The sequence below is a fragment of the Melospiza melodia genome, chromosome 10 (assembly GCF_035770615.1).
Source record: "Melospiza melodia melodia isolate bMelMel2 chromosome 10, bMelMel2.pri, whole genome shotgun sequence".
Lineage (NCBI taxonomy): Eukaryota > Metazoa > Chordata > Aves > Passeriformes > Passerellidae > Melospiza > Melospiza melodia.
In genome coordinates, this window is record NC_086203.1 from 16362524 (window position 1) to 16387372 (window position 24849).

Genomic DNA, 24849 nt, shown 5'->3' on the forward strand with positions numbered 1-24849 from the left:
TTAAGTCTGCATACTGAGAAGAAAAGAATTGGGAATTTTTGGGTATAGGGTAAAGCAGCAAGGCCTAAAAAGCCAGATGTAGCTGCTAGGCATTTCACAGCCAGCATGGAAATTAAATGCTTAGTTATTTTCCTCTCTGGATATGTTTGTCACTCACTCACAAACAAGCTGCAGGCACAACCAGCCCATCTGCATGAACAAACCAATGGTCCAGACAGGGAAATTGCTACCAGGCACTCTTAAATTGGCTTTCCTTGATGATAATGCCAAAATAGTCAAAGATAGAATAAAATAAAATTTAAAAAAAGACAGCTCTTTTTCCCTGTTAAGTGGGAAAAAGAAAGGGATCCCAAAATTCAGGCAAAACCTGGTGCCAGCTCTGGGTGGAGCTTCATGATTCATGTCCATTTTGCCTGCGTAACTCTCCCTTGGTTTCTGCTTTTTCTTGCAAACCTTGGCAATGGATGAGCCACAGAGGACTCAAGAGCACATTTTTTCAGGTATCAAGATGACACCTATAGAGCAATAAAAGGATCTCAAAACATTATCTGCAACCATTCTGTGAGGTGTCCCAAGAATCCAAGACTCACCAAAAGAACTGATCCAGCAGGACACTTGATCCCCTTGTCGCACTTGCCGCACCTTGACTAGGGCACAGAGAACAGGACAAGTCACCAGTGTGCCCTCACCCACATCACACCAGGACACTAATCTTGAATTGCAAATGCTGCTCTACAGGCTGCTGCCTGGGACAAAGATGTTTTTATCTCTGTGGCTCAAAACACCAAAAGAAGAGATCATACGCCACACATTTCCTGAGTCTCGGGGATTTTTGTACCCCTGGGGTTCCTTCACACAAAGCTGCAAATAGTTTTTTCCTGATCTGTGGCAGGCAGTCTGTCACTGCAGTCTTCAGGTTTAGTGGTTTAAGTGTCATGAGCCACAAGTTGGAGTTTTGGCCATGATTCCTAGGCAAACCAGGGAGCATTTTCTAAGGGAGCTTGTGGTCATGGCATGCAAAAATTTGGCTGGATTTTCCTTCCAGAGCTGAATATCTGGGAGTCCCTGCACTAGCCAGCCTCATGGCTGGCACTATGAGGGAGGCTCAGCAAGGAAGCTGAACATGATCTGCACAAGAGCTGCATTAGATATACAGAATCTCCAGGTAGGAGGTGCCAAATCTCCACAATGTCCCATTTCATGAGGCTCATCTGGGGTTACACCACAAGCTACTGCCTCATCCATGAGGGCAGCCAAGGAATGTTGTCTGTTACCCATCAGTTTGGTTCAGCAGGTGGAGGAACCCTGTGAAATGGTGTCAGCTCCTTGGACATCAGCATTACCCTCACTATGGTGGTGGTATTGGCAGTGCAGCGATTCTTCTGGACCTGGAGCACCTGGGACACCCCAATCAGGATGCCATTCCTCGTCTCAAAGGACTTCCCATCCAAAGGAATGTTATTGACAAACTTCTGCAAAGGAGGAAATAGCAGCTGAGACAATAACCTTCAACTCCTTTGCATGGATTGCTTGGCAGCTCCAAGATAGTCCAGCAGTAAAATTGTGAGGGTGTGCAAAAGAGAAATGGGAGCATTGGGTCACCAGCTTTAGGAAGTGATAGGTCAATCCAGAACTGCCTGCCTCCCTTACCTGAGTGCTGTTTTGGTAAAACATCAGCCAGTAGGAGAGCCCTAACATGCTGTTCTTATGAACTCCACTTCTTAAGTCTGCAGGCAAGAGCTTCTCTCCCAGAATGATGTGGTACTGCACTGTTTCATTGTCCTAAATCCACAAAAATACAAAGCTTTGGAGTCTTTTGACTTCCTAGATTACAATTCTATCAGAGGTATGGCATAAGACATGTTCCTAAGCACCTGTAATGGCTAATTAAGCCCACAGAGCCTAGTAACTCTCTGTAACAGATGACTGATCACACTTAATGATTCTGATACTTGATGAACCCATTAACATTTTTTGGAACCTTTCAGAAGTCTGAAAATTGCCACAGCCAGTCAGGAAGTGGAAGATGTTGTGCCATCTATCTACATACTAATTTACTCTGCCCTTGGGGTCCAAATATTCTTTTCAGGTCCACTGCAACACCCCTGGAAATCCTCTCATTTCTCTGCCACATTTCTCCCAGCTTTTAGCATCAGATATTCATCTCCTATGCATGCAGAAATCCCTGAGCTTGTTTACTATTTGTCAGTGTACCTGCCCCTATACCCACCACAACACATACTCAAGCAGTGAGCTTACCAGCTGGGTCACATTGGCAGCACGGCAGTACTCCTCAATGGAGTTATTTCCAGGAACAAAAATTGTGTATTGTTCAGAGGACTCAATTTTCCCAATGAGCTGGTACTCCTACAAAATGTCCAAACAGTAACATTAGAAATTACCCTTGTACTCACTAAAACCCAAACCACATGTGAGATCAATTACAAAGACAAAAGGAAAAGCTTGAAAATGGGATTTACAATTTCTACTCAGCCATACACATCTGACTGCTTGCTCCTTGTCCTGGCTGATAAAAGAGCACCTTCCCAGCTATGAAAAAAATCATCTTTTTATTCTGGTTTTCTCTGCCTTGTACAGACATCAGAGCACCTGCAGTAGACAGGTCATCTTCCACTGTAACACATGGCAGTGATTGAGAGATCTCACTGTAATTATGCAACTCTGGCTGCTCAAAAGCTTTATGTAGGACACACACAATCTCCCTTTCTTACCAGGCAGCCCAAATTTATGTCCCCCAGTACAGGGGGAGGTGGCATTTGCTCCAAAGGCTGCTGTGACAGTGACAGCTGTGCTCACCTTGAGTGCTTACCTCTAGCAACTCCTGGAATGTGCTGAAGGAGGGCACAGTGCTGAGCTGCTCCTGCAGACCAGGAGGGCTCGGGGGGATATCTGCTGGGGACGGCAACAAAACCTGTGGAAAAAGCAGGCTCAGAGCAAGGGTGAGCAAGGGGCTGAGGGGAATCTCACTGCACTTCTGCCCTGCTTGCAAGAAAGGCAATTAAAAGGCCTCAGTTTGCACAGTCCTGCAATAGCCTGAACTCTTCTATCAGCCAAGAGAAGGAGAACTCTCCTCCCACTGGCCCTGGAGACAAATGTTTTAAACATTGAACACTGCTGCACAGGAAACATCTGTCAGGACCTTGTGATAACCTCATATATTTTGCCTTTATATCCTTTCCTAACCATCCAGACATGTGTTCCTCCTTGGCCCTGTAACAGAGGCTGCTACACAGGCCTGCTGCTACATCTGCAGCATTTCCCAGTGCCACATATACTGACATACCTTGCTGAGGACATGGATGATGCCATTGCTGGCAGGGATGTCACTGACAACTACAGTTGCATTCTGGATGGTCAATACCTGCACAAAAACCAGAGGGAGAAGCAAAAGGATCAGGAAGTGCAAAGCAAGTGCAAAACAAATACATTGTTCATCCAAGGCTGCACATGGTTAATCTGGGTACAGTTTGTGAAAGATGCCTGCATTTGAGGGCACCAGTGTCCCACCCAGGCTCCCCACTGGGAACAGCAGCCCCTCAGCAGTTAAATTTGAGCTTGGTACATTTCTTATGTAAGAAAGCCTTACGCCACTGGTGGTGTTTATCTGCCATCTGGTCTGTGGGTTGAGAGTGGGTAATTCTGGCCCGTACTTTTTGAGCTTTTCAGCAGTGAAGACACCTTCAAGGAAGTGGGCTCTGTGGGCAACAAAATCAGATAAAGAAAAGATTAGGGAAGTGTTGGTTATGACAGGGAGATAAGACCATGCCACCCAACATTCACATCTCTCACAGGAAGTACTGTAGCCTGTGGAGAGAACAATGCAGAGAATTGTTCTGATGCCATCTGACTGGGAAAATCTCTCTGTAAATACATGAAAAATAAACCCACTTCCCATGGTCTGTGGTCTGTTATGTTTTAAATACCTACTTAATTTTTTGCCGGCTAGATATTTAAATTTACTTCTATATTTATCTCAAGGTATGTCCTCATTGGTCATGCACAAGAAAAAACCCATTTCATGGCTCTGTTACTGTTGTTTGGCCCAGTAAAGCAAAGGCAGGAGGCTCCTCCTACCTGACTAAAAATGGCAGGGTGTAAGGGGTCAACCAGAAATCTTTGTCAGCATTGCTCAAGTTCTTGATAGCTGCCTCTGATGGCACCAGGACAGTGACATTGGTTCCTGCTGGGATGCTGAAGAGAGATTTCTGTTGTCCAAAGCAGAAAAATGAACAAATAAGACACGCCACTGCCACATCTATAGTGCAAAATACCCCCAGCATCCATCCCACCCTCACAGCCATGTGAAAGGGATGAGGAGGAACAGGGCAGTGCTCAGCAGCACATCAGGGTCTCCTGCCTCTCCTGGGCATGGCAAGCAAGGAATGCCACAGGTGCTTTGGCCAAAACAGCTGACACCTCATTGCCAAGGGAAAACCTGCTGCTTTAAGCTCTACCTTCCCAATCAGTTTTCATTCAAACACGTTCAATCATATCCATAAATCATTTTTGAATGCCCAGCATCAGTTCTGGGGAAGGGACCAAGATAGCTGCTGGCAAAAGCAATTTTCTGTGCAGCAGGTCAGGTGAGCTAAAGCTCAAGTTAGAGGCTGTCCATCATAGTGAGTTTCCACACACTTAGTACAGTCTCTGGAGGGTCTCTCTTATTCCCACATAGAGGCAGGGAAGCAGTAATGAGAAAAGGAACAAACATGCAGTCTAATGTCCCAAAGGATGCTCTTCTGAAAGACAGTGTTATAATGTTACCCCTGCTTTCCCTTCTATGCTGTGTTTTGATGGCCAGGTGGTACAACCATGAAAATTAGGTGTAACACAGCCCCAGCTTCCTCTTGTGTGAGAAACAAAGCTCCCAAGACACACTCATGACCCTCATTCTACCACAAACTCCCCAGCTTTTCTACATGCCTGCTCTGCAACCATTTCTCATTTGCTTTGCTTTGTTTTCTCTAAAGAAAAAGATATTTGGAGTTGCCTGTCCTCTAACAGACTCATTCACAGACTTCACTTCCACAGAACTTACCCATGTGGGTGTCCCATGGTTTCTCTTACCTTAACCCAGTTGTAGAATCCTACAAAGTGGGAATTCCTGGCCAGCTCCTTTCAAATAGAAACAACAGAAGAGTTAGCTCTGCTGAGCACAGGGTACAGGGCTGGGGGACTAGGGATGGGGGAAAGGAGCAATATCAAATATCAAATCTGACAATATCAAATCTGGCAACAATGACTTCAACATTCTTCTCAATTCACAACCATTACAGGCACCATGTATTGTGAGGAGAGATGGGCACTTCTAAAACCAAACTTCAGACATTAAAATATATATTTCCAAATAAACAAACTATTTTCAACTCATCTGCAATGGGTTCATGTGTATCAGGGACAAAAGATTGAATCCACAATGGCCTTTGATATTTCTAAAGACAGAAAATAGGCCTGACAGCTCTGACCTGAAAAACTTTCCTAACAATGAAGGAAAGATGACTTATTGCACAGGACAGGTGCTGCCTGCACAGGGGTGAGGCAGCTTAGAAATTATGCTTTCACTGGCAGTAATTACTGCTGGCATCACTTCTCTGCCTGTGGCCTTGGAATACACTTGGGCTTCATGCTGATGCTGTAGGAGTCAGCTCAGGTAACAGGGAAAAGCAAAGAGAGAGCAGAGCCAGTGCTCTCCAGTCTCAAAAAGGCTCAGACATTTGCTGCTCACTAACTTTTAGAATGTCCCCATAGCACGTCATGCCATCCCCAAAGTAGCCTTCAGAGCAAACACAGGATCTCTCTCCTCCACCAAGGGGTACACATGAAGCCTGCAAATACAAGGAAAGGAAGAAGAAATTAGAAAGCAAACACAGGTTATGTAGTGTTACACCCATCTCAGAATTGAATTCTGGCTTTCCAAGGGCTGGGCTAGAGTAGCACACACAAACTCCTTCCCTCTGCTGCCTTTATGGTGGCACTGAGTGTTCCCCTCATGCAGCCAAGCCTGGGTGATTGCTCTGGTTGTGTGAACCCACAAAAATCAGAGGATCCATCTTTGGAGCACATCAGTGCAGGCCAGTAAGATGACATATCACAAACCTTTGCAATTCTCTCAAAGCCATAGCTGCTGCAAAACCTGTCAGTGAGCAGGTGAGCCTGCCCTGCCATGCCAGCCTGAGGAAAGCTCTTTAACTACTCACCAGGTCATGGCAGCCACCATTGTCCATGAGGCAGGGGTTGATGGCATCACAGCTGTAGCCATCACCAGCATAGCCCCTCTTGCAGACACACTTGCTCTGCAAGAAAGACATTTCAGTTTTATAGACTTACCAGAGCATCCTCATTACTATCCAAAACATGTCTAAGGCAGCAAAACTTATCCTTAATTTATTTTCCCAAGTTTTCTTCCTGGTACCTCAAGACCTGGAAATGTGGAGTTGTTTCCTTAGCAGGGCATCATCCTCTATCACAGCACACAAGCTGCCAGATTACTTAAGCACATTGAACCCCTGCATTGCTTGGCTGTGGGGGTCACTTGAAGATGATGGTTTCCTCCTTTATTTCCAAGTTTTCAGGGAATGACACAGATTTTGGGAATGGCAGAAAGAGGAATTAATTTCAAAGCTTCCTGCTTTGAAGATATCTAGGAGAGGACTTGCACATCTCACCTCACTAAAATCTGCTACAGCTTTTGTACCTTTTTTCAGCACCTTGTGCAATGCTCCCCATGCTCAGGGGGAGAAGCAGCACCCTCAGAAGTCTCCTCTCACATGCACCTTCCTCCTCCTCCCTCAACATGCATTGCTCTTGGCCCAGCTCCCTGCACAGGCTGTCTGAAGAGCTCACATGCTCTTCAGTGCTGTGGTCTGGGACAGGGCCATGCAGCAGCTGCTGCCTATGGTCAAGCTGTGTTACAGAGTGCAGTCCTGTCCCTTTGCTGCACAAGTCCCAGAGTCAAGCAGCAGTCCTGAGCACACTAGTGCACCTCACATGCAAGTGCACTGTGATGCTGCAGCTGCAGCTGCTGTTTCTGGCAGTGGACAAGCAAGCTAGGCTGCTGGCCAGCCCAATTTTTGCCTGTGGCAGTCCAAGGCCATCTGAGAGCAGCTGAGGGAGTGTTAGCTCCAGCTCCAGGCTGCTCAGCCCTGCCCATACCTGCCCAGGCCCGGTGTAGATGCAGTCAGCGTTGAGGTGGCAGCTCCCTCTGCTCTCCAGCATGCAGTTGTCTATGGGCACACAGACCTTGCCATCCCCAGTCCAGCCCACATTGCACTGGCAGGTGGCAGTGCCAGGGCCTGTACTGGTGCACAGGGCCTTCAGGAGAAGGGACAGAGAAGGAATTATACCCAGCAGAAGGGAGAGAGTGCAATGAAAATACAACAACAAATCTCCTTCCTCACGCTGTGGAGAATTTCTGACTGACCAACTCTGATTCCAGCACTGGGGACGGGGGGTGGAAGCATCTTCTCCAGAAAAGTCATAGAAAACTTCATAATGAAGTGATTCTGGAGACATTTTGTGTTTTCAGAGAGGTAGACACTTGTGCCTGAGGTGGCTCAGAACTCACAGGGCATTCATTATCATCATGTAAAGCTATTCCATTACACAATAAAGTATTCCCTGAAGAGGGGGACCACAATCTCCTGCCTGGATGTCTGGGATGGAATCAATGATAGATGGCAGATCTCCCTCAGGAAAAGACCTACTTTGTACCCAGTGCCATCCTATTCTCTTGCATATGGGCCAATGTCTTCCTCTGACTGAAGAGTCTAATTTATGATGAGGTTTGACCATTTGGCAGTAATTTCCAACATGAAGCACCACATGGACACAAATGTTGTGTTGGTGGTTACTGGGAATATGTGTTGGATCTCACAGTTAAGCTACAGAGAAAGTAACACGTTAGAAGAGCTTGAGGGGAATATCATTGCAAATCAAAAATTATCTGTACAGCTAATCTGTGTGGCTGATAAAATATCTGGTGTGAACCAGCCAAACTATCCTTGGAGTGTCACATTTTGGCACAGGCCCAAATGATCGACATCTTTACAATGACTATGCCAAGGCACTTGTTATTCCACCTCATCTGACAGACAGGAAAAATTAGCACACAAAATGTGTAAGAGTCCCAGGAGCCCTGGATCCCTGTTCTGATTGAGAGGAGCTGCCTCTCACTCTTCAATCTGACCCCACTTACATTCTGTGAGCAACCTCCCCGTCCTGGCTGACTGCACAGGTCAATGGGCTGGCAGGAAAACCCATCCCCTTCGTATCCATCCATGCAGATGCACCTTAAAAGTATAAACACAAAAGGGACACAGGTAGAGCAGTCCCTCAAGCAAGCAAGATTCATTACTAGCAGGCTGGCTGAGTCACTCAAAGCATGCTGTGCACCAAGCACACAGCCACACGCAGCCACAGGGGTGGCAGCCATGTACAATGGCAATGTGCCCTGAACGTGCCAGAGACTGACCTTGCTGTGTCATTGAGGCTGCAGACAGCGTGCTGGTGGCAGTACTGGGACAGCCCACTGGGGCCACAGTTCCTGGAGGTCTTGTCACAGAATTTCCCAGTGTAGCCTTCCTTGCAGGACCAGGACTGACACACCCCCCCACTGCCAGGCCTGTTGTCACAGACACCATGGACACAGCCACAATCTGTCAAGGACATGCAGTAAGATCAGTGACTACAGAAAGCCCAGAATCCACCACAGTCATAGATTTCCAACTTTCCTTCACAATCTCTTGTGACACCAAATAATCATTCCATTATTTTTTTCTGATAGAGGGGATGTCTGCTGAGAGACATCCATCACAAATCAAGCCTGGCCAGGGAACGGATCCTGAGACTGCCTGTAAGAACAGACTCAAATTTAGGCTATCAAGCTCAAGGTCATTGTCAACTCTCTTTTGTTTCCTAACAGGAGAGATCTAAATTAGGTTGATGTTTCATCACTGAAATATCACCACTGTCATATCAAACATATTTTCTCCACTGTTGTTTGAAGGGACACACACGATGACATTTTTGTCACTTCTTTCATGATGCTGGTCTTGCCAGAATGGAATCCCACATATATGAATTTGCACCATTATCTTTGTTCTAAATTTTCCTTTAGTCTCTCCATCAGAGTTACTAACCTTCATCACAGTTCTCGCCGTGCTTGTTTGGGTTTGCACAGATGTGGCAGGCTGTGCCTTTGAAACCTTCAAAGCAGAGACAGTTGCCATTCCCTTGAATGCCATCACTACACTGGAAGGACAACAAGAAAAAACCAAAGTGATTGAAACTCAGAGAAATGCCAAGGCATTAATATCCATCAAAGGTACTTTGATACACACAGTAACAAACAGGACTTTGAAGAGTGGTGGTAGTAATACAAGATCCCACACAGCCAGAGCTGTGCCCAACAGCTATCACCTAATTCTCACTAAATATGTGCCATTTTCCTTGGATTTTCTGCTACCACCTCTGTGGGTTTATCCCTGGAGCACAAACTCTGAATTGTACTTATCTCAAACTACACTGATGCACCTGCTCATTGCAATGCAGAAGGTTCCTCCACACTTACATTTCCCCTGCCATAGCATGGGCTGGAAAATCCCCCTGGGCATGGCATGCAGTCTGGACCAAAGAACCCTTTGCAGCATCCAGGTTGCTGAAATGAAAGCAAAATTGATAAGTATGACATGACTTAACAAGAATTTCCTGGAGTACTCCTGTGCTTATAATTCTCAAATTCTGGTCCTTGTCTCTGCCATTGGGGGAAACAGAATGTTGTATTTAGCATCTGTGTTTCTTAGGAGCTCCTGCACCTAAATTATTTTTCACCAATGACCTTTTCCTGCTCACAGCCAATTCTTCTCAGAACAAACCATTATTTTCTGCTTACTCTGTGACTTCAATACATGGGATGCATGTTTTTTATGAACTTTTAATTCTTTAATAGCACTGGTCCACTCACTTTTACTTTATCCTTGCCCAGAACTGCATTACTGAGGAGGGATGGAGCAGTTCTGGATAGCAGGCCTTGTCATGACTGACCAAAGGAAGAACAATCATAATGCAAACAATCAGCAGTATTTAATGAAACACCCACAAATCATTACATACAGTTGGCACTGCGAGAGCTCAGGATCTGCACACAAACATGAGGTCCATAAATTGACTAAGACAGACTTTCCTGAACCATCTGACAGTGGTTCATAAACAGGATGCAATCACTTCACAGCTTATAGCACTTTCTCTGTGCTCAGCTTCCTCTGGGAGACATGCTAAAGCTGGCACACTCCAGTTAACACTACACAATCATGGCTTCCTCATTTTGTTTAGTTGTTGCACTCAGGTTTAACTGAGCTGCCTTCTAACATCTGCAGTAGGTTGGTACCCTGTGTTCTCCTGGACAAAGGAAAAGCAGGTAGCTCATTTATGTGATGTCCTGGGGACAGTTTTCCTTTTGCTCCCATCCAGCCACCTGATTCAGGTCAGAGCTGCTCCTGGTGAATGAGGAAGGGCAGAACTGAGCTGTCCCAGAGGGAATGTGTTCCTAAATCCCACTCACCGTGATGGTTTGATTGCAGTACCTGGCACACCCCTTCTTCAGGACATTCAGGCCTTGTGGGTCATGGATGTAAACACATTCCTTTGGGGACAGGGTTGGTTCCTGCACAAACAAAACAAGCCACCAGCACTGTCACCTTCCCCTTGGCTCTTTCTGCTGCAGAGAGCAGCTGTGCCTATCTCTGAGCCGGGGAAGTTTACTGGGGAGCCAAGGTGAGCAGCACACAGCTGGGGCAGGCCTAGGATGGACCAAGGCACACAGTGGCCTCCTCCTGCTCCCAAGAGTCCCCAAGCCTGAGCCAAGGTGCTGCCCTCTAGTTCTAACAATAGCATCTGTGATAAGGGAGAGAGCAAGCACAGGGGAAGGAAGGGAGGGAGAGGAGACAGGGGGAGATAAGGGCAGCAGGGAGGAGAAATAGAGGGTAGGAAAGAGGGGAGGAAGAAGGAGAGGGGACAGGGGAGGAGGGAGGGATAGTGGGGAATAGAAGGAGTAAGGAGAGAATTACACAGTGAGGGAGGGAAGGAAAAAGACAAAGGTGAGATGAAGAGAGGAAGACATAAGAGGAAGGGTTGCAAATAACATTGGAACAATGCTCAGTGACCCGTCTTGGAGTTAGGCACAGGTAGAACTGGGCCCCAGGTGACTCTGACTTCGTCAGCCTCAGTCAGAGAGGCAAATGAGCAACTGGTGACTTTGCAGATCTCTACTTCAGACATCCATGCTGAGACAGCATTAGCAAGTTCCTCTGAAAGTCAGACCTCTCAGAGGACACTCAAGAGTTTAAGGGCGGTGAGCACCTCTCTGGCTTTCACAAACAACACCATTTCCTGGAACTTGCTGTTCTGCTAACCTCAGCATGGGATAACTCAAACAGCAACACTCCTCCTTCCTCCACCTTCAGCTAGCTCTGCTCATCTCTGAATCAACAGGGAACACAGGACAGGAACAAACTGTTTCTCACCCTCTGCAGAGCAGAGAGATTGTTGTGATTCTCTGGCTGTAATATAGGGAGAGGCAGTACTGAATGGTACTTGAGGAATCAGGTTTGCTTCTGAGACTCTGGAGCAGCTGGCAAACCTTGCATGTGGGCAGGAAAGCTCTGCCTGAGGCAGAATAGAAGTGCTAAAAGCTGCAAGTCTACAACTTCATTTAGACCAGAATTTCTCACCATGCTCCACATTGATTCAGCAAGCAGACTCCAGAATAAGAGAGTGCACAGAGCAGTGAGTGGGCAACAGTCTGGGACCACAAAGCTTGGATACATACCCCCTAGCAAGGCTCTCTGCTGGCTGCCTTTCCTGCTCCCTATTTATTTGAAAGTGGCTTGAGTCAGAAACTGTCAGTGTGCCTGTTTGTTATTATGCAAAGAGATTACAGAAATAACTACAAATATTTACCATTTCTTTGCTGCCAGGTGGGCAAATGCTGTTGTTGAGGGCTTCACAATCCACACAAGTGCCCTGTTAAGAAAAGAAGAGGCAAAAATGTAATCTTCTCAAAGGAACCCCTTCCCCATGCCAAGAATGCTACAGAGCTACTGTTCCCAGTACATATATCCAAAACCACACAAAATGTATCTGAAATATTTAACTACTATCAGTTTCCATTCTCTGAAAGGAGCCAAGTTTATAACTTAAATAAAATCTTCATGTGTCCAAGCAGATATTTGCACCTGCCTGAAGCTGGGGTGTATCTGCACTCTCTGAGTTTCTCTGCCACTAGGCATCCTGCTAGGCTGGAAATCTTTGGGAATCCAAGCAGCTTTGGGAATCCAAGCAGCAAGATTCACTGAATCAGCAAGTTATGTGGACACTGTGGCCCCTTGGGATTCACTGCGTCTCTCCAAATCCAAATTCAGAGTCTCATCTTCTTTCCTCAGTAAGCTACCAATTGATGTGGTGTGCTGTAATGTCCCATTTTGGCCTTCCAGGTCACTTTCTCAGGTGTGCCTATACCTCTCTCCCTTCCCCCTTGCCCCCATGCTGAGTGAGTCCTGTCAATCAGGCTTAACATTCCAGCAAGGCGTGGTGTGGTTGGTCAAGTTCAAAGGATGCCCCTATGCCCAGAGGTCATTGGCCTGTCTGGGTGTCATCTTCCCCTGAGACCCTGCCCCTCTCACCTGGTTGGTGGCTCACCTGTACCTCCCCTCCCCCTGTCCCTGAGCTTAAAAGGTGATCAGACCATGCGGCCGGGTTCTGTTGGAGCAGTTGCTCACGTTCAGACCTCTGTAACCATGGAATAAACCTCTGGACATTAAACCCTCCAGCAGAATCCTCTCCTTTTTCTCTTCACCATCGCCTGAAGCCATTCCTCCTGAGGTAAACGGGGTTCCAACAAGCCTGGACTTGTTCAGTGCCCAGCTGCAACCACCAGCAAGCCAAGGTATCTCTGGGGTGATACACCACAGTTGCTGCCTTTGGCCCAGCAGCGAGGGTCAGACTGGCCCAGGCACAATCTAACTGGTAATATTGGGAGCCTTTTTCCAATACCAATGATCAAACTGGGGAGCAAGCACCTCAAATAAGGTGTATGAAACAGATTGTGTGAGAATACTGCACAGCATTTGTAGGTCCTGCTGCTGAATGCCTGCTCCCTGTCCAGGCTACAGGACACCAGTGGGACAGAGGTGGGAACAAAGCACTGTCAGCCGAGTTAGCAACTCTAGTGGGAGGAAGATCATATAAAGGAAAAGGCAAATGTACTTTGGAATCCAAGGTAGGATGGGGGCACAGAAAGAACAACAACCTATAAGGAACATGTGCTGATTAGCAGGAAAGCAGTGCCAAGTGCAAGCAGAAGAAACACTGACAGTGCTGCCAAAGTTCACACCAGGGGAACTCTCAGACAGACCACCTTTCCCAAATGCAATTTACAGAGCTTTCTTTTGGCCCTCTAGGTGAGTGTGGGGTGCACAGCAAGCACCAGCTGTGCTTGGGCATGAGAATGGAAGGAGCTGACTTACCATCACAATCTTATGTTGCTCTTCATTGCATCTGTGAGGCAAAATGGGAACGATTGAAGGAGGGATGAAGATGCCATCCAAAGTATGAATAATACCATTTGAAGCCACAATGTCTCGCATTTTTAAGGGGATCCCTGATTCATCCATCAGAATTCTTCCCTGATGTAGAAACACAATTTTAGCCCATTAGACAGGATCAACTACATAAAGCCAATGTGGGAAACAGATGGTTCACAGCATCAAGGGAAACCACACAAATGGTCAAGACTCCTAGTGGAGTCACAGATTGGATAAGAAGCAAACTAATTCAATGATCTCATTTAAGTCTAGATTTTTAAGCAGAGGAGGAAGCAGAGATTGGCTGAAACCACACAGTTCAGAACCATGTGCAGACTTTCTCCTAGCACAGAAGGGTTTGCCCCAAAGGGTTTTGATTCACACTTACATCTGCACTGATGTTGATGGTAAGCATCTGGTTAGCCATTGTAACAATGTGTGGCATCATTATCAGTTGCTCTACGGCCACCTGAAATAAAACACAAGGGGGTGGTACCATGAAAAATGACCATGAAAAGGGTTATTTCAGTGTAGCTTACAGAATCCCCCCATGATTCCTGCCACTTGAGAAACTTCTGAAGGGGACTTAACGTTTACATTTCATGAAATACCATAAAAACAAGCAATGGGTCAGAGGGTAATCCAGGACTTTGTGTGAACTGTTTGCAGAACCACAAACACAGCAGCTGCCTTGGTTTTCATTCCTTGTTTAGGTAACTGTCCAGCACTACTGAAATCAAGTCCCACTAGAAGTGTCTCTTGCTAATACAGCTGCAAGTAGGGTCAGACTAATAATGTTTTTTTCTAGGACATATTCAATAAACAATGAAAGTTCAGCCAGAAGCATAATAGAGAACATATTTTGACTGAAAAAATAAGCTCTAAGGCAGAAAAAAATGTAAATTTCAGCTTCTGTACTTAGAAATGTAACTATTTGAGTAGAGAGTTCTGAGAACCCGGACAATTCTTATTTTTGTGTCCTGCAGAAAATTCTGCTGGACAATATTTTCATTGTAAAGGCCATCCAACTAGGGAGCACCAACACTCCAGCAAACTCAGAGCTCCTTCATGGAGAGAGCACAGCTGTCCCTTTTGGCAGCTCCTTTCATGGCAAACACTTTGCTTCATCAGATCCTGCAGAGTCACATCTCTGCTCCTCCAGGGGAAGTCCAAGAAGCAGCAACTGAAGTCATCAACACTGAGGCCTCTCTGCCAGACAAAAGGGTTGCTAAGGGGTTGCTCTGAAGGAGCTCTGGGGTCAGAGCTGCCTGCCTTACCGCTGCTGAAGTGTAGATGTGATGTTTCACCAGCTCCTGGAGCTTATTGATGCCCTAAGGAAAGAAGAGAACATGAGAATTAGATACCCCTTCAATGCTCAGGAGGAAGAGCAAGCAACTACATTTCCTTCTAATCAGAGATTGACAATGCCAATGTCTATAGCAGTGAATTCACTTGGTGAATAAGTTCCTTCATTTTCCCCTGCCCAAAGCTGGGTGAGGAATGAAAGTCAAACACCAGATTTAAGCAATCTGGCTGACCTGTAAGCTCCATCAGCCCCCACTTCTCTCCTAGAACCTTACAGAAACAAAGACATGGTTTGGCCACCCCCAGGAAGAACAACTTTCAGCAATGACCAGATCCATTGCACAAAGTCATTCCAGCACAGCCCAGTGCAACTCAGCCAGCTCAGGATGCCTTACAGTACTATGGGCTCCCACCTCTGTGAAAAGATAAATGAGCCTTCCATCTCTCAGCTTATCCACAGCATCATTGCTGGGTACAAACACAGTGAAGGGGCCTGGTCCATCCAGTATTGCAGGCAGGCCACAGTTCTGCAAAAACAACAGAAGACTTCATCATGGATCTAACATGGGTTACTGAGAGGGGTCCGGCAGAAGTAAGAGGAAATATTAAACAGCTCACTAAAGGCAGAGCTATTGTAAAGCAAAATGTGCAAGAGGCAACTGGACACCAGGGACAGGGGTGTGATAGAACAGAAGTGTAAGTGCTACAAAACCACAGCTGGGAAAAGGAGGCCACTGGTGGGAGTGCAGCAAATATGAACAAGGGAGTTCTGGGCTAATGCTCCCTGCATGCTTTAAACACAGAGACACTCAGCTGTGGTCAAGAACTAAATATGCTGTGGAGAAGAACTCTGCAGGGACAAGGGGAAGATGGGAAAGAGGCATGTACCCTTGCTGCTTGTGCCTGATCACCTACAAATGTGAAAACTCCAACGTTTTCCATTACATTTGCTTAGGTAAAATAAGAAAATAAAGACCAAAAATGGTACAGAATAAAAGATCCAGAAAGAAAGCCAAAGCACTGAGATGTATTTAAATGCTATTCAAAATTCCCCCCAAATGAGCAGCAGGCTTTGTACAGCAGCAATACCTCAGCTTCCTGGGCAGACACAAACTTGCTTACCTCCAGTATAGTTTCAAATCTACTGAAAATCTCCATTGAGGCAAGGATCTCACCAATGGTTTTCTGCAAGAAGATACAAAGAGGAAAAACATGGCTGGGGCTGAAGCCATACTGGTCTGAACACATACTGGAAGGCCAAGCTTGTGGTTTGCATGTAAAGATCTACAGGAGACCATCATCCTCAAAGGGATGGGCACAATCTAATGATTATTTGTTCTCATTTAACACATAGACAACTTTTTGATTATAATTTCAAAATGCACTACAGGCCAATTAAAGAAAATCTTAGTTTGATTTTTATGTGAAAAATGCTTTTCAATATTAATCCCATAAGATACATATTCTGTAAGATACAGCAGCAGAAGAGCTCATTTGCTGATTTTATTCATGAAAGTAGAATTCTCTTCTCCTCCAAGCACTGTAAAAGCATTATTGCAAGATTTGTATCTAATTTATGCAGTACTTTTAGCAACTTTTAAAGGTTTTTTAATGATACCTAACAGGCCTAATCAGAGATGGAGACAAAATAAATAGCCTTTTCCCTTAAAAAAAAGCCTCACTGATTTGGAAGAATAATGATGAAAATTGCTTTTTAAAAAGTGTTTATTCTGCTTCGCCATAAAAGAAGATAAATATGAATGCTTCTGTACCTGTGGGTTTCTGAGGTTGTCAGGGCTGGTTTTTTTCCTGAGGCTGTTGACAATATGTATGATGCCATTGGCTGCTGGGAGGTTTGATTGCAAGATGTTGTACAGTTCCCCTGGCAGATCTTGATACCGGAAAGATTTGATATATGTCTGGGTGATAATAATAATAAAAATTAATAATCATAATCATAATTGTAATCACCATAACAATAACAATAATATTGATTATGATGATGATAATTTATTTCCTTGTGTTTCATCTGTGTTACCATGATACAGCTATAAAGCAGTCCTTATGGCTCAGCAAGGGGAAGGCACTGCCAGAGCTACTCTTGAAAAAGTAAATGTAAGGAATGGCCTGGGTGTAAGACAAGCATCCCACCCTGCTGGAGTCTGGGTGATATTTTGATCCTGAGTGGTACTTTCAAGTCTTAATACATAAAAAAAAGACCTCATCTGGGACACCCTGCTCCAGAATGAAGTTTGAGTGTGAGCAATGCTTGATCACAGCTCTGGATCACAAAAGGATGTCCTGACAACTGCATAGCTGATTTGGAGGCAATCCTGGAAGTGCAGCTTTAACTGCAGCTTTTATTAATTCATTGTGCCCACAAGGAGTGTTCATAACAAGGCCAGAGCAGTCAGGCTCACTGAATTACAAGGCAGGTGGCTGGTCCCTTCACTTTGTATGGATCCATGCCCTGCAGCCTGGTGTGGGAGGGTATCCCAAGGTTAACCTGCAAAGTAAGCATCCAAGCCTTGGTGCTGCAGCTGTAATTCAAGTTCAGGGAAGCACAGCTTTCCTGTGCTACTCATTTTACCATGTGCATTTTGAATTGCTCCTCCCTGCCCTAAACTTCAGTTCACATCACCAAGGACTCAGTCTGAAACAAAGGAAGGGGAGTGCAGACTTCCCAGATCAAAAAACTCCTAAGTAAACAAACAGGAAAGAATTTTAAAAGGAGCATTGACACACTCAGTTCGGATTCCCCTGCTCCAATAGTGCTTTGTCCTTTTGATGTATTATGACCTAGACCTCAAGGCCAAGGCTGGATCCTCAGAGAGGAAACTCAGGGCTCTCTCCCTTGGCCACCTGTGGGTTTGCAGGAAAGGCCCAGGATGGAGAGAGAGAGAGCAGTGGATACCGGAAAATGTGAGTCAATTGGAAAAGGAAAAAAGAGCCTTCCACGTCAGAACACAACAATGAAAACTTCTTTGCTAGGACGACTAAGGAAAATATAATAGAGAGGAAAAGAGAAACTAGAAGAGGAAATATTCATCATGTGTCTGTGTCCAAGCACACAAACTCCAAGGGAGCAGCATTCAGTTCTGAAGGGAGACTTTGCTGGCTCTTCCACATCAGCCACATGGATATGGTAGCTGCTGACAGTATAGGGAAAAGGTCTCTCCTCCAGAACATTGTGCACATAGAGAGCATGGAAAGACCATTCACATGTCAGATTCTTGGTTGTCTGTGAGACAGGAGATGTGGTTGCTTGGGGTGTCTGGTCTTAAATCACCTTGCTTTAGACTACACAAAGGAGCTTCTTGTTTTGATCACAGAAAAAGGTTTTCTGGTGAAGAAAGCCATCAAGGAAACCAGGCTCAAGCTCCAGCCTGTCCTATGTGAAAGCAGTGCCCCAGACCCTCAGGAGTTCCTCACCTGGCTGGTGAATGTCAGCTGATGTCCTGACAAGGTCCACATAGTCTTGGCTTTTATCATGTCTTCTATCAAGTGCAGACCAGGAACAATGTGCATTTTGCACAACTGCTCAGCAGTTGTGTCCTTTGGGGAGGAAAGCCCACATAAAAAAGAAAAATTACATGTTCTTTCAAAAACTTCATTTACCACAACACCACCTTTCTCCTAGCTAACACACCCACAGAAATTCTTAGCATACAAGACTGAGCTTTCCTCTTCATTTTGATTCACTGGAGTAGCACCCTGGCAAAACTCTCCTGTTTTTCTGCACGTCCAAGAGGGAGATTGATTGACCTGCAAGTGACTTTAGAGCAATCCTCTGGACAGAAACCCATTGGACTTGGACAAATTAAAAATTATCCTTGCATGCTCCAGATTATAAAATTTGCCAAAGCTCCCCAGGTGCAATCTTTGCCTATGCTGGACCATGCAGGTGGTCTAATCTGCTGAAATTACATTTAGCTTCTTCATTTCTTCTCTGAACTTATCATCATTGCTGCTTTTTAGAAAAATCTTCTGTCAATACTGATTTAGGTGAAACTGATCCTTGGGGAACAGGTCGACTGGATAACTTGGGGCCCTCTCCTGATGCATTTTCTATGGATCCAGAAGTTAGTATTTTTAACCACAGGTTGAATTTCCAATACATTGGTGTAAAAGTTGGCCCCTTTTGAAAGTCACACCCACAGGTAGTAAAAAGCCACTTAAAACTTTAAGAACAGTCTTACAGAAGAGTGACTTTCCTGACATTGAAAACAAAGAAAAAAACTCTGTCAGTATTGAAGAAAGAAATAGAGTTTTTAAAAATAATGTGAGGGGATGTAACATCCTCTATAAGGCTGCAACTTAACCAGACAATGAAAAGTATTCCCAAGAGATGATTTCTATAAACAGCACATGCCAAAGTTCCTCTCTTGTGTCAATCAGTTTTTACAGGCTGCAGAGCTGAAACAGGAAAGAACCTTAAGACAAAAATTTGCTAAAATCAAGAAAACTTACATTGAATTCCATTCTGTCAAGAATGGGAAGAAGGGATGGCACAAAGACTGTGAAGGGCCCATATTTAGTCAGCAATGTTGAGCACCCAGAAGCTGTAAAAAGAGGGGCAGTGTGAACTAGTTAGGCAGTGATGGTTTAACCACAGCAATAAAAATATTTCTCTTGTTAACAGCACAATTCAATCTACGCAGTATCAGCCTGGTGCAAGCAACAAGTATTCATTTACAAGGAAGCAGAGGGAGTTTGGCACTGCTACCCTGTCCCCAGCTTGCTCCATCCCCCAAGCAAAATAAAAAAGCATTTACCAAACATTTTCTTGGCGACGTTGAGCTTCCTTATAAACCTTCCTCGCAAATTCTGCTGATTTATCTCACCCAAGAGATCTTTATAGCAATTTCTCCCATCTCCAATCTCCCCTTCTTTACACACACAGCTATGAGGCAAGGATGAAACATGACAAACCATTGTAAACCAGTTTGCAACACATTCAACAATTGCCAAGTAGAACAACATGTCAGTATCTACACTTGGAAGACCAATCCCAGTTCCCACATCTTAGAATCATAGAATGGTTTGGGTGGGAAGGAACCTTAAGGATCATTTAGTTCAAACCTCCCCTGCCATGGGCAGGGACACTTTCCACTAGACCAGGTTGCTCAGGGCCCCACCCAACTTGGCCTTGAACTCTTCCAGGGATGCTGAGTAACTTCTGCCTAAACTGAGTGACAGGAAAAAAGATTCACATTTCTGCCAGGAAAGCCAATTTGTATCTACCCAAAGAGAATGGAGATGCATCTTTCTCAGATACAAACAACATAAGGGTTGTCTGCTCTAAAGTTCAGAGTACAGATTGCCACAATATAATTATTGGCACCTTTTTTAATTAGATATTTAGTCAATTGTAGTAATTTCAGCATCTGAAAATCTGAGGTAATGCATAAAACCCACAGGCTAAGTGATGATCTATCAAACAGCACCTGTGTGACCCCTTGGCTGCAGTGAGAAGCCAGCCCAAGCACACCAGGTAGCTACAGTTCATCTGGAGCTCACTGAGGGCCCCATGCAGGTTAATGACTTTTCCAGAAAAGCTTATCTACATGTGAAAATCTCTGTCCTGGTTCACACGGGTTTGCAGTCATCACTCAGAGACTACCAAAGCTGTTTTTTCCCGTTTGGGCTTTGTCCAAGTATCAGCTCTGCTCTTTCTGTGTCAGCCATGCAAAGACATGCGACACAGGGGAGGAATTTGACTCCAGTCCAGCCTCAGAGGGCTCAGTGCCAGCTGCTGGGGAACAGATCTGTAAGGCAGGGACTGCGCTGAACACTCTGTCCTGCACTGTGCTAGCACATCTTCAGAAAGGGAAGTCTCTGTGTTCCAGTCTTGGCCTGGAGCACACAATGAGCAAGTGGATGCTAATAGTTTTAGCAGCATTGGAGAAGGAAGGATGGAGGAGATGGGACTGCTCTTTCCCTCTTCAATGTCTCAGAGAAGCTCTACCTTTTCTTGAAAACATGTAAAATTCTCAGGGAAGTTTTCTCTGGTGTTTGAGAAGCCATTATGCAAAAATGATCCCCTATCCAGCCACATTTCCCATCTAATGGGTACAAACTTGCTGCAAAGGACTACATGAGGTTTGGTGTTTCCTCACTCAACTTGCCCTTTCTCTGACACTCTGCAACTCTAATTTATTTATTGCTTACAGATCTGACTGGGAGAAGAGACAAAGTCTTATTCCTCATTATCAAATATGCACAAATGTGAGCAAACACCCACACATCTCCCTTTTAATGATTGGTTATTACAGCACACCAAAACATCCCACCACTAGCTTGGGGAGCTATACCTCCAGCTCACATCAAAGGAGACTCTGTCACCCCAGATTTAAAGCATTTTGCGACCCATGTGCAATAATTTACAATGACTGATGTCAAACTCTTCTTCCAATAGGTTTGTTACAAACAGGCTCTTCTCAAAGGGTAACTCTCGCCTGTAGTCCTGAGATCACCCTCAGTTTCTTCAAAATTCAGTTCATCCAAACCAAGTTGCCATTCTAGCTGCAGGAAAAGCTTCTTCATTTGCAGTTTTCCAAGTGGCTTACCTAGGAGTCCCCTGAGCGTTAATTTCACAGGTGGCAGTCACATCGCAGAGGTACTGCCGGCAGTCGCTGGGAAATGCCAAACACTCGGATGAAGGAGGTCTCCTACTCATCCCAGGCTTGCAAACACACGTTGCCTAAGGGAAGGAAACACAGTGATCACAGAGCTGCATTCACCATCTTTTACCCTGTGAGTAATCCTACAAAAGAGCTGTCTGGTTTCCCTTTGCATAATCTGAGGTGAGGAGAGCAGATTTGACCAACACATTCATCAGTTCATGTGAAGATCTCCCCTGGACAATTTTGGATGTTATTGCCTTACCTCTCCTGGACGTCTGTAAACACAAATTGTAGAGTTTTCTGGGCAGCCTCCATTGTTGTCAACACAAGGGTTGATGGGCTGGCAAATCTTTCCATCTCCTTGAAATCCTTCTTTGCAGGTACATTCATATGTACGTGGTCCAAGAACTTTACATACAGCAAAGGAGGAACATGGAGAAGGAGTACAAGGATCCTGAGCTGCAATTAAAGAGATTAAAGGTGAGCAGAACCAAACTTCTGTTTTCAAAACAGCACTTAATGCAGCACAGCATGCTGTAAGGCATGGAAAGAATGGAGCATAAGGAATTTGTACTGTTAAACTTCTAAAATTTCACAGGGAATTAAATCATTCCAGACAGCAGACATTTGGGGGTTTTTATTCTGAGGAATTTGGATGACACATTTTCCATGTTACTTCAGTAACAGAAGTGTGAGTGACAGAGGATGCTTGGATTGGTTCTGAATTTGCATCATGTCTGAGGATACATGAAACTGCAGTTTGGTCAGCAAAACCTGTAAAGAGCCAGTGAAAACATCTATCCATAGCTAGCTCATCACATGCGTCTTATCAACGTTCTTTTAAGGAAACCAATTCAAAACTTGAATTTGAAATCAGTGAAGAGCTCCTTTGACTCCACACTTTTTAACTGGTTCAGACTCACCAACATCCTGCTGTCACTACTTAGTGCATAATTATATGTGAGTGCTGGATGGAACCTGAAACTCTAATTCACTTCTTACTTTTTTGACCAAGTGAGAAGAGAGCCAAAAGCTTAGCCCTTAATGTTATGTGTATTCCTGAAAAAAATGGTTTAAAACAACCTCTGCAGTGAAGTAGGCATTGTGTTCACAGTAACCAAACTCCTCTGCAGACAGCAGTGTGATAGGATTTTTTCCAAACAGAGCCATTGAGGGTCACAGAGAAGTTTCTCACCTTGACAAGTGCTGCCCTGTTTTCTGTAGCCCAGCTTGCAGTCACACAGGGCTGTGCCATCCCTCACCACGCACTCACTGTTGGCCTCGCACGTCACACCTTTGCAAAGGGGGAGCTCTGCAGTCACACAGCAAAGAGAGTTTCCCTTTGAGCATGTGGGGCACTGGTAGGAGATATAATTCACCTCACACAATATCTGGAAATGAAGGTAAATGTGGATTCTGAGGACCCCAAACTGGCACAAAAGCCAGAGGATATGAGCAGTGCAGGCAGCTCTAAGTTGCTGGCAGCCTAGGTAGTCAGGAACCCAAAGGATGAGAGAAGAGATCTAGCTGGTGTCCAGAGAAAGCAAAGAGGCATACAGAGATGGTACATCTTAACCCCTGTCACAAAGTGGGTAGACCCAAGAGTAGACCCCAGTTCTTCCCTCTGTCTTGATCTCCAGTGCTCACATCATCTTTCCTCTACATTCCCAACCTATCCAGTGCCACCCTGCCCCTTTAGGGACACCCAAGCCCACATCATGGGGCTGCTCTCCCAGCCCCTCTGCAGCTGCCAGTGTGTTTACCTTGGTCACACCTGGGGCCTGTGTAGCCTCCATGGCACGTGCAGCTCCCATTCCCAGCGATGCCGCTGTTGCATTCCCCGTGCACACAGTCACACTCTGCAAGGGAAGTACAGACAAAGCTTCAGCCCTTGGGCTGCCAGGCAATGCACAGGGCTCCAGGAACACACTGGCCAGCTGCCCTGGCACTTGGCATCCTGATTTCCCACCAATAACCCACTAGCTCCTTTTAAAATATGGCCTTGCCAGTCAGAGCTTTGAGAGGGTAAATTGCATGTCCTGAGCTCAAGAAGAAGAGATAAGGGCAGCTCTGAATGCAAGACCTAGACCAGCTTTTCAGATGTTTGTTTTAACACATGGGTACAACCTCCAAGGTGACACCTATCTCACCTATGTGTACACAAGGAAGCAGGAGCTAGACAAAAAAGGCTCCAGTAACAGCCAGGCTGCACTGCCATAATTCACTTCCCAAACTGCCATACATGAGAGGCAGCATGGTGTGTAATCATGTTTTTATAGAGGAAGGAAGGAAAAAGCTGGGAGACAAGTGGAGCTGTTATAGGAGTCTGAAAAACAGCTGGGAAGTGAGTGTGGGTTGTTTTAGGGATGCAGGTAATGGCCTGGCTAGAAAGAGAGAGGAAAGTGGGACAGCCTGGATAAGGGGGGAGAGAGAGTGATTTACAACAGGAAAAATGGACAGTTTGAGTGAGAGACTGAGGATCATTTATTTAGTGGGACAGTGCAGAACACAGAAGACAGTGCAGAAAGACAAAATGCCCAGACATCTGCTACTGAACACTGCCAGCTCTCTGCCACTTTCTCCCTCTCCAGCACCTTCCTCACTCAACCTCTTCCTCCTCCTTCCTTGTTTTCAGTTATTTTTGTGGAGGTTTCCCTTGAATGACTTGTTCTTACCTGACTGACAGTGTGGGCCAAATCGATTTTCATCCCGGCAGTTCTGGCAGCCATACCCACTGTATTGCTCCTAGAAGGGCCCCAAAATGTGTCAGGTATTATTTTTCTGTATCACTCTATTGTTTCACACTTCATTACAGTTTAAAGTCTCTCCCCATTTTTGATTTTCTGTGATATCTGAAGCAACACAAAGAAGAAAACTGATCTGCTCAGTGCTCCAGTACTAAGCAGCCCCCATGGCAAAGGAAAACCCAGTGTAAGCTGACACACAGAGGGCATGCAAATGGCAGGAAACTCTGCTGGGCACTGAGCAAATAATGTCCTAATTACAGACAGACAGGAAAGTTCCAGCTGGCTCCTGATATCTGTCTGAAAAAGGAATCTGGAGGTCATTGATACCAGTGGGATTTTTTACACTGATTTTACAGGGCTCAGGGACTTTCAGCATACATTTTAGTTGATATAAGGTGTCTTTGAGTTAAATCCAAAATCAACTTTTCTCAAACACGGGTCCAAGAGGTAGGATTTGAGCTGTTAATTAAGAATGCTGTAAAAATATACAGTTCATCAGGGAAAGTTTCAAGTCTAACACTGATTCATTACCATATACATTTTAGAAGCACTGCTCAATTCCGTTCAATTCAA

The 24849-nt window shown here is 45.2% G+C and overlaps 1 protein-coding gene across 1 annotated transcript in view; it reads right to left on the minus strand.

Moving 5' to 3' along the window:
* Window positions 1–24849, minus strand: part of STAB1 (stabilin 1) — a 52150-nt gene that overhangs the window by 17342 nt on the left and 9959 nt on the right. The window contains exons 6-37 of the mRNA XM_063164326.1: window positions 24205–24274; window positions 23293–23388; window positions 22725–22841; window positions 21792–21988; window positions 21473–21606; window positions 19679–19806; window positions 19374–19465; window positions 18336–18458; window positions 16676–16822; window positions 16026–16088; window positions 15317–15430; window positions 14876–14929; window positions 13987–14067; window positions 13542–13700; window positions 11977–12039; window positions 10580–10681; window positions 9590–9676; window positions 9159–9270; window positions 8492–8675; window positions 8216–8309; window positions 7174–7332; window positions 6219–6314; window positions 5751–5846; window positions 5089–5136; window positions 4096–4226; window positions 3608–3716; window positions 3305–3382; window positions 2831–2932; window positions 2260–2367; window positions 1651–1782; window positions 1344–1472; window positions 591–647 (exon numbers count right to left, since the gene is read on the minus strand). Of these exons, the coding sequence (XP_063020396.1) occupies window positions 591–647; window positions 1344–1472; window positions 1651–1782; window positions 2260–2367; window positions 2831–2932; window positions 3305–3382; window positions 3608–3716; window positions 4096–4226; window positions 5089–5136; window positions 5751–5846; window positions 6219–6314; window positions 7174–7332; window positions 8216–8309; window positions 8492–8675; window positions 9159–9270; window positions 9590–9676; window positions 10580–10681; window positions 11977–12039; window positions 13542–13700; window positions 13987–14067; window positions 14876–14929; window positions 15317–15430; window positions 16026–16088; window positions 16676–16822; window positions 18336–18458; window positions 19374–19465; window positions 19679–19806; window positions 21473–21606; window positions 21792–21988; window positions 22725–22841; window positions 23293–23388; window positions 24205–24274 (3462 nt within the window). The remainder of the gene's footprint in view (window positions 1–590; window positions 648–1343; window positions 1473–1650; window positions 1783–2259; window positions 2368–2830; window positions 2933–3304; window positions 3383–3607; window positions 3717–4095; window positions 4227–5088; window positions 5137–5750; window positions 5847–6218; window positions 6315–7173; window positions 7333–8215; window positions 8310–8491; window positions 8676–9158; window positions 9271–9589; window positions 9677–10579; window positions 10682–11976; window positions 12040–13541; window positions 13701–13986; window positions 14068–14875; window positions 14930–15316; window positions 15431–16025; window positions 16089–16675; window positions 16823–18335; window positions 18459–19373; window positions 19466–19678; window positions 19807–21472; window positions 21607–21791; window positions 21989–22724; window positions 22842–23292; window positions 23389–24204; window positions 24275–24849) is intronic.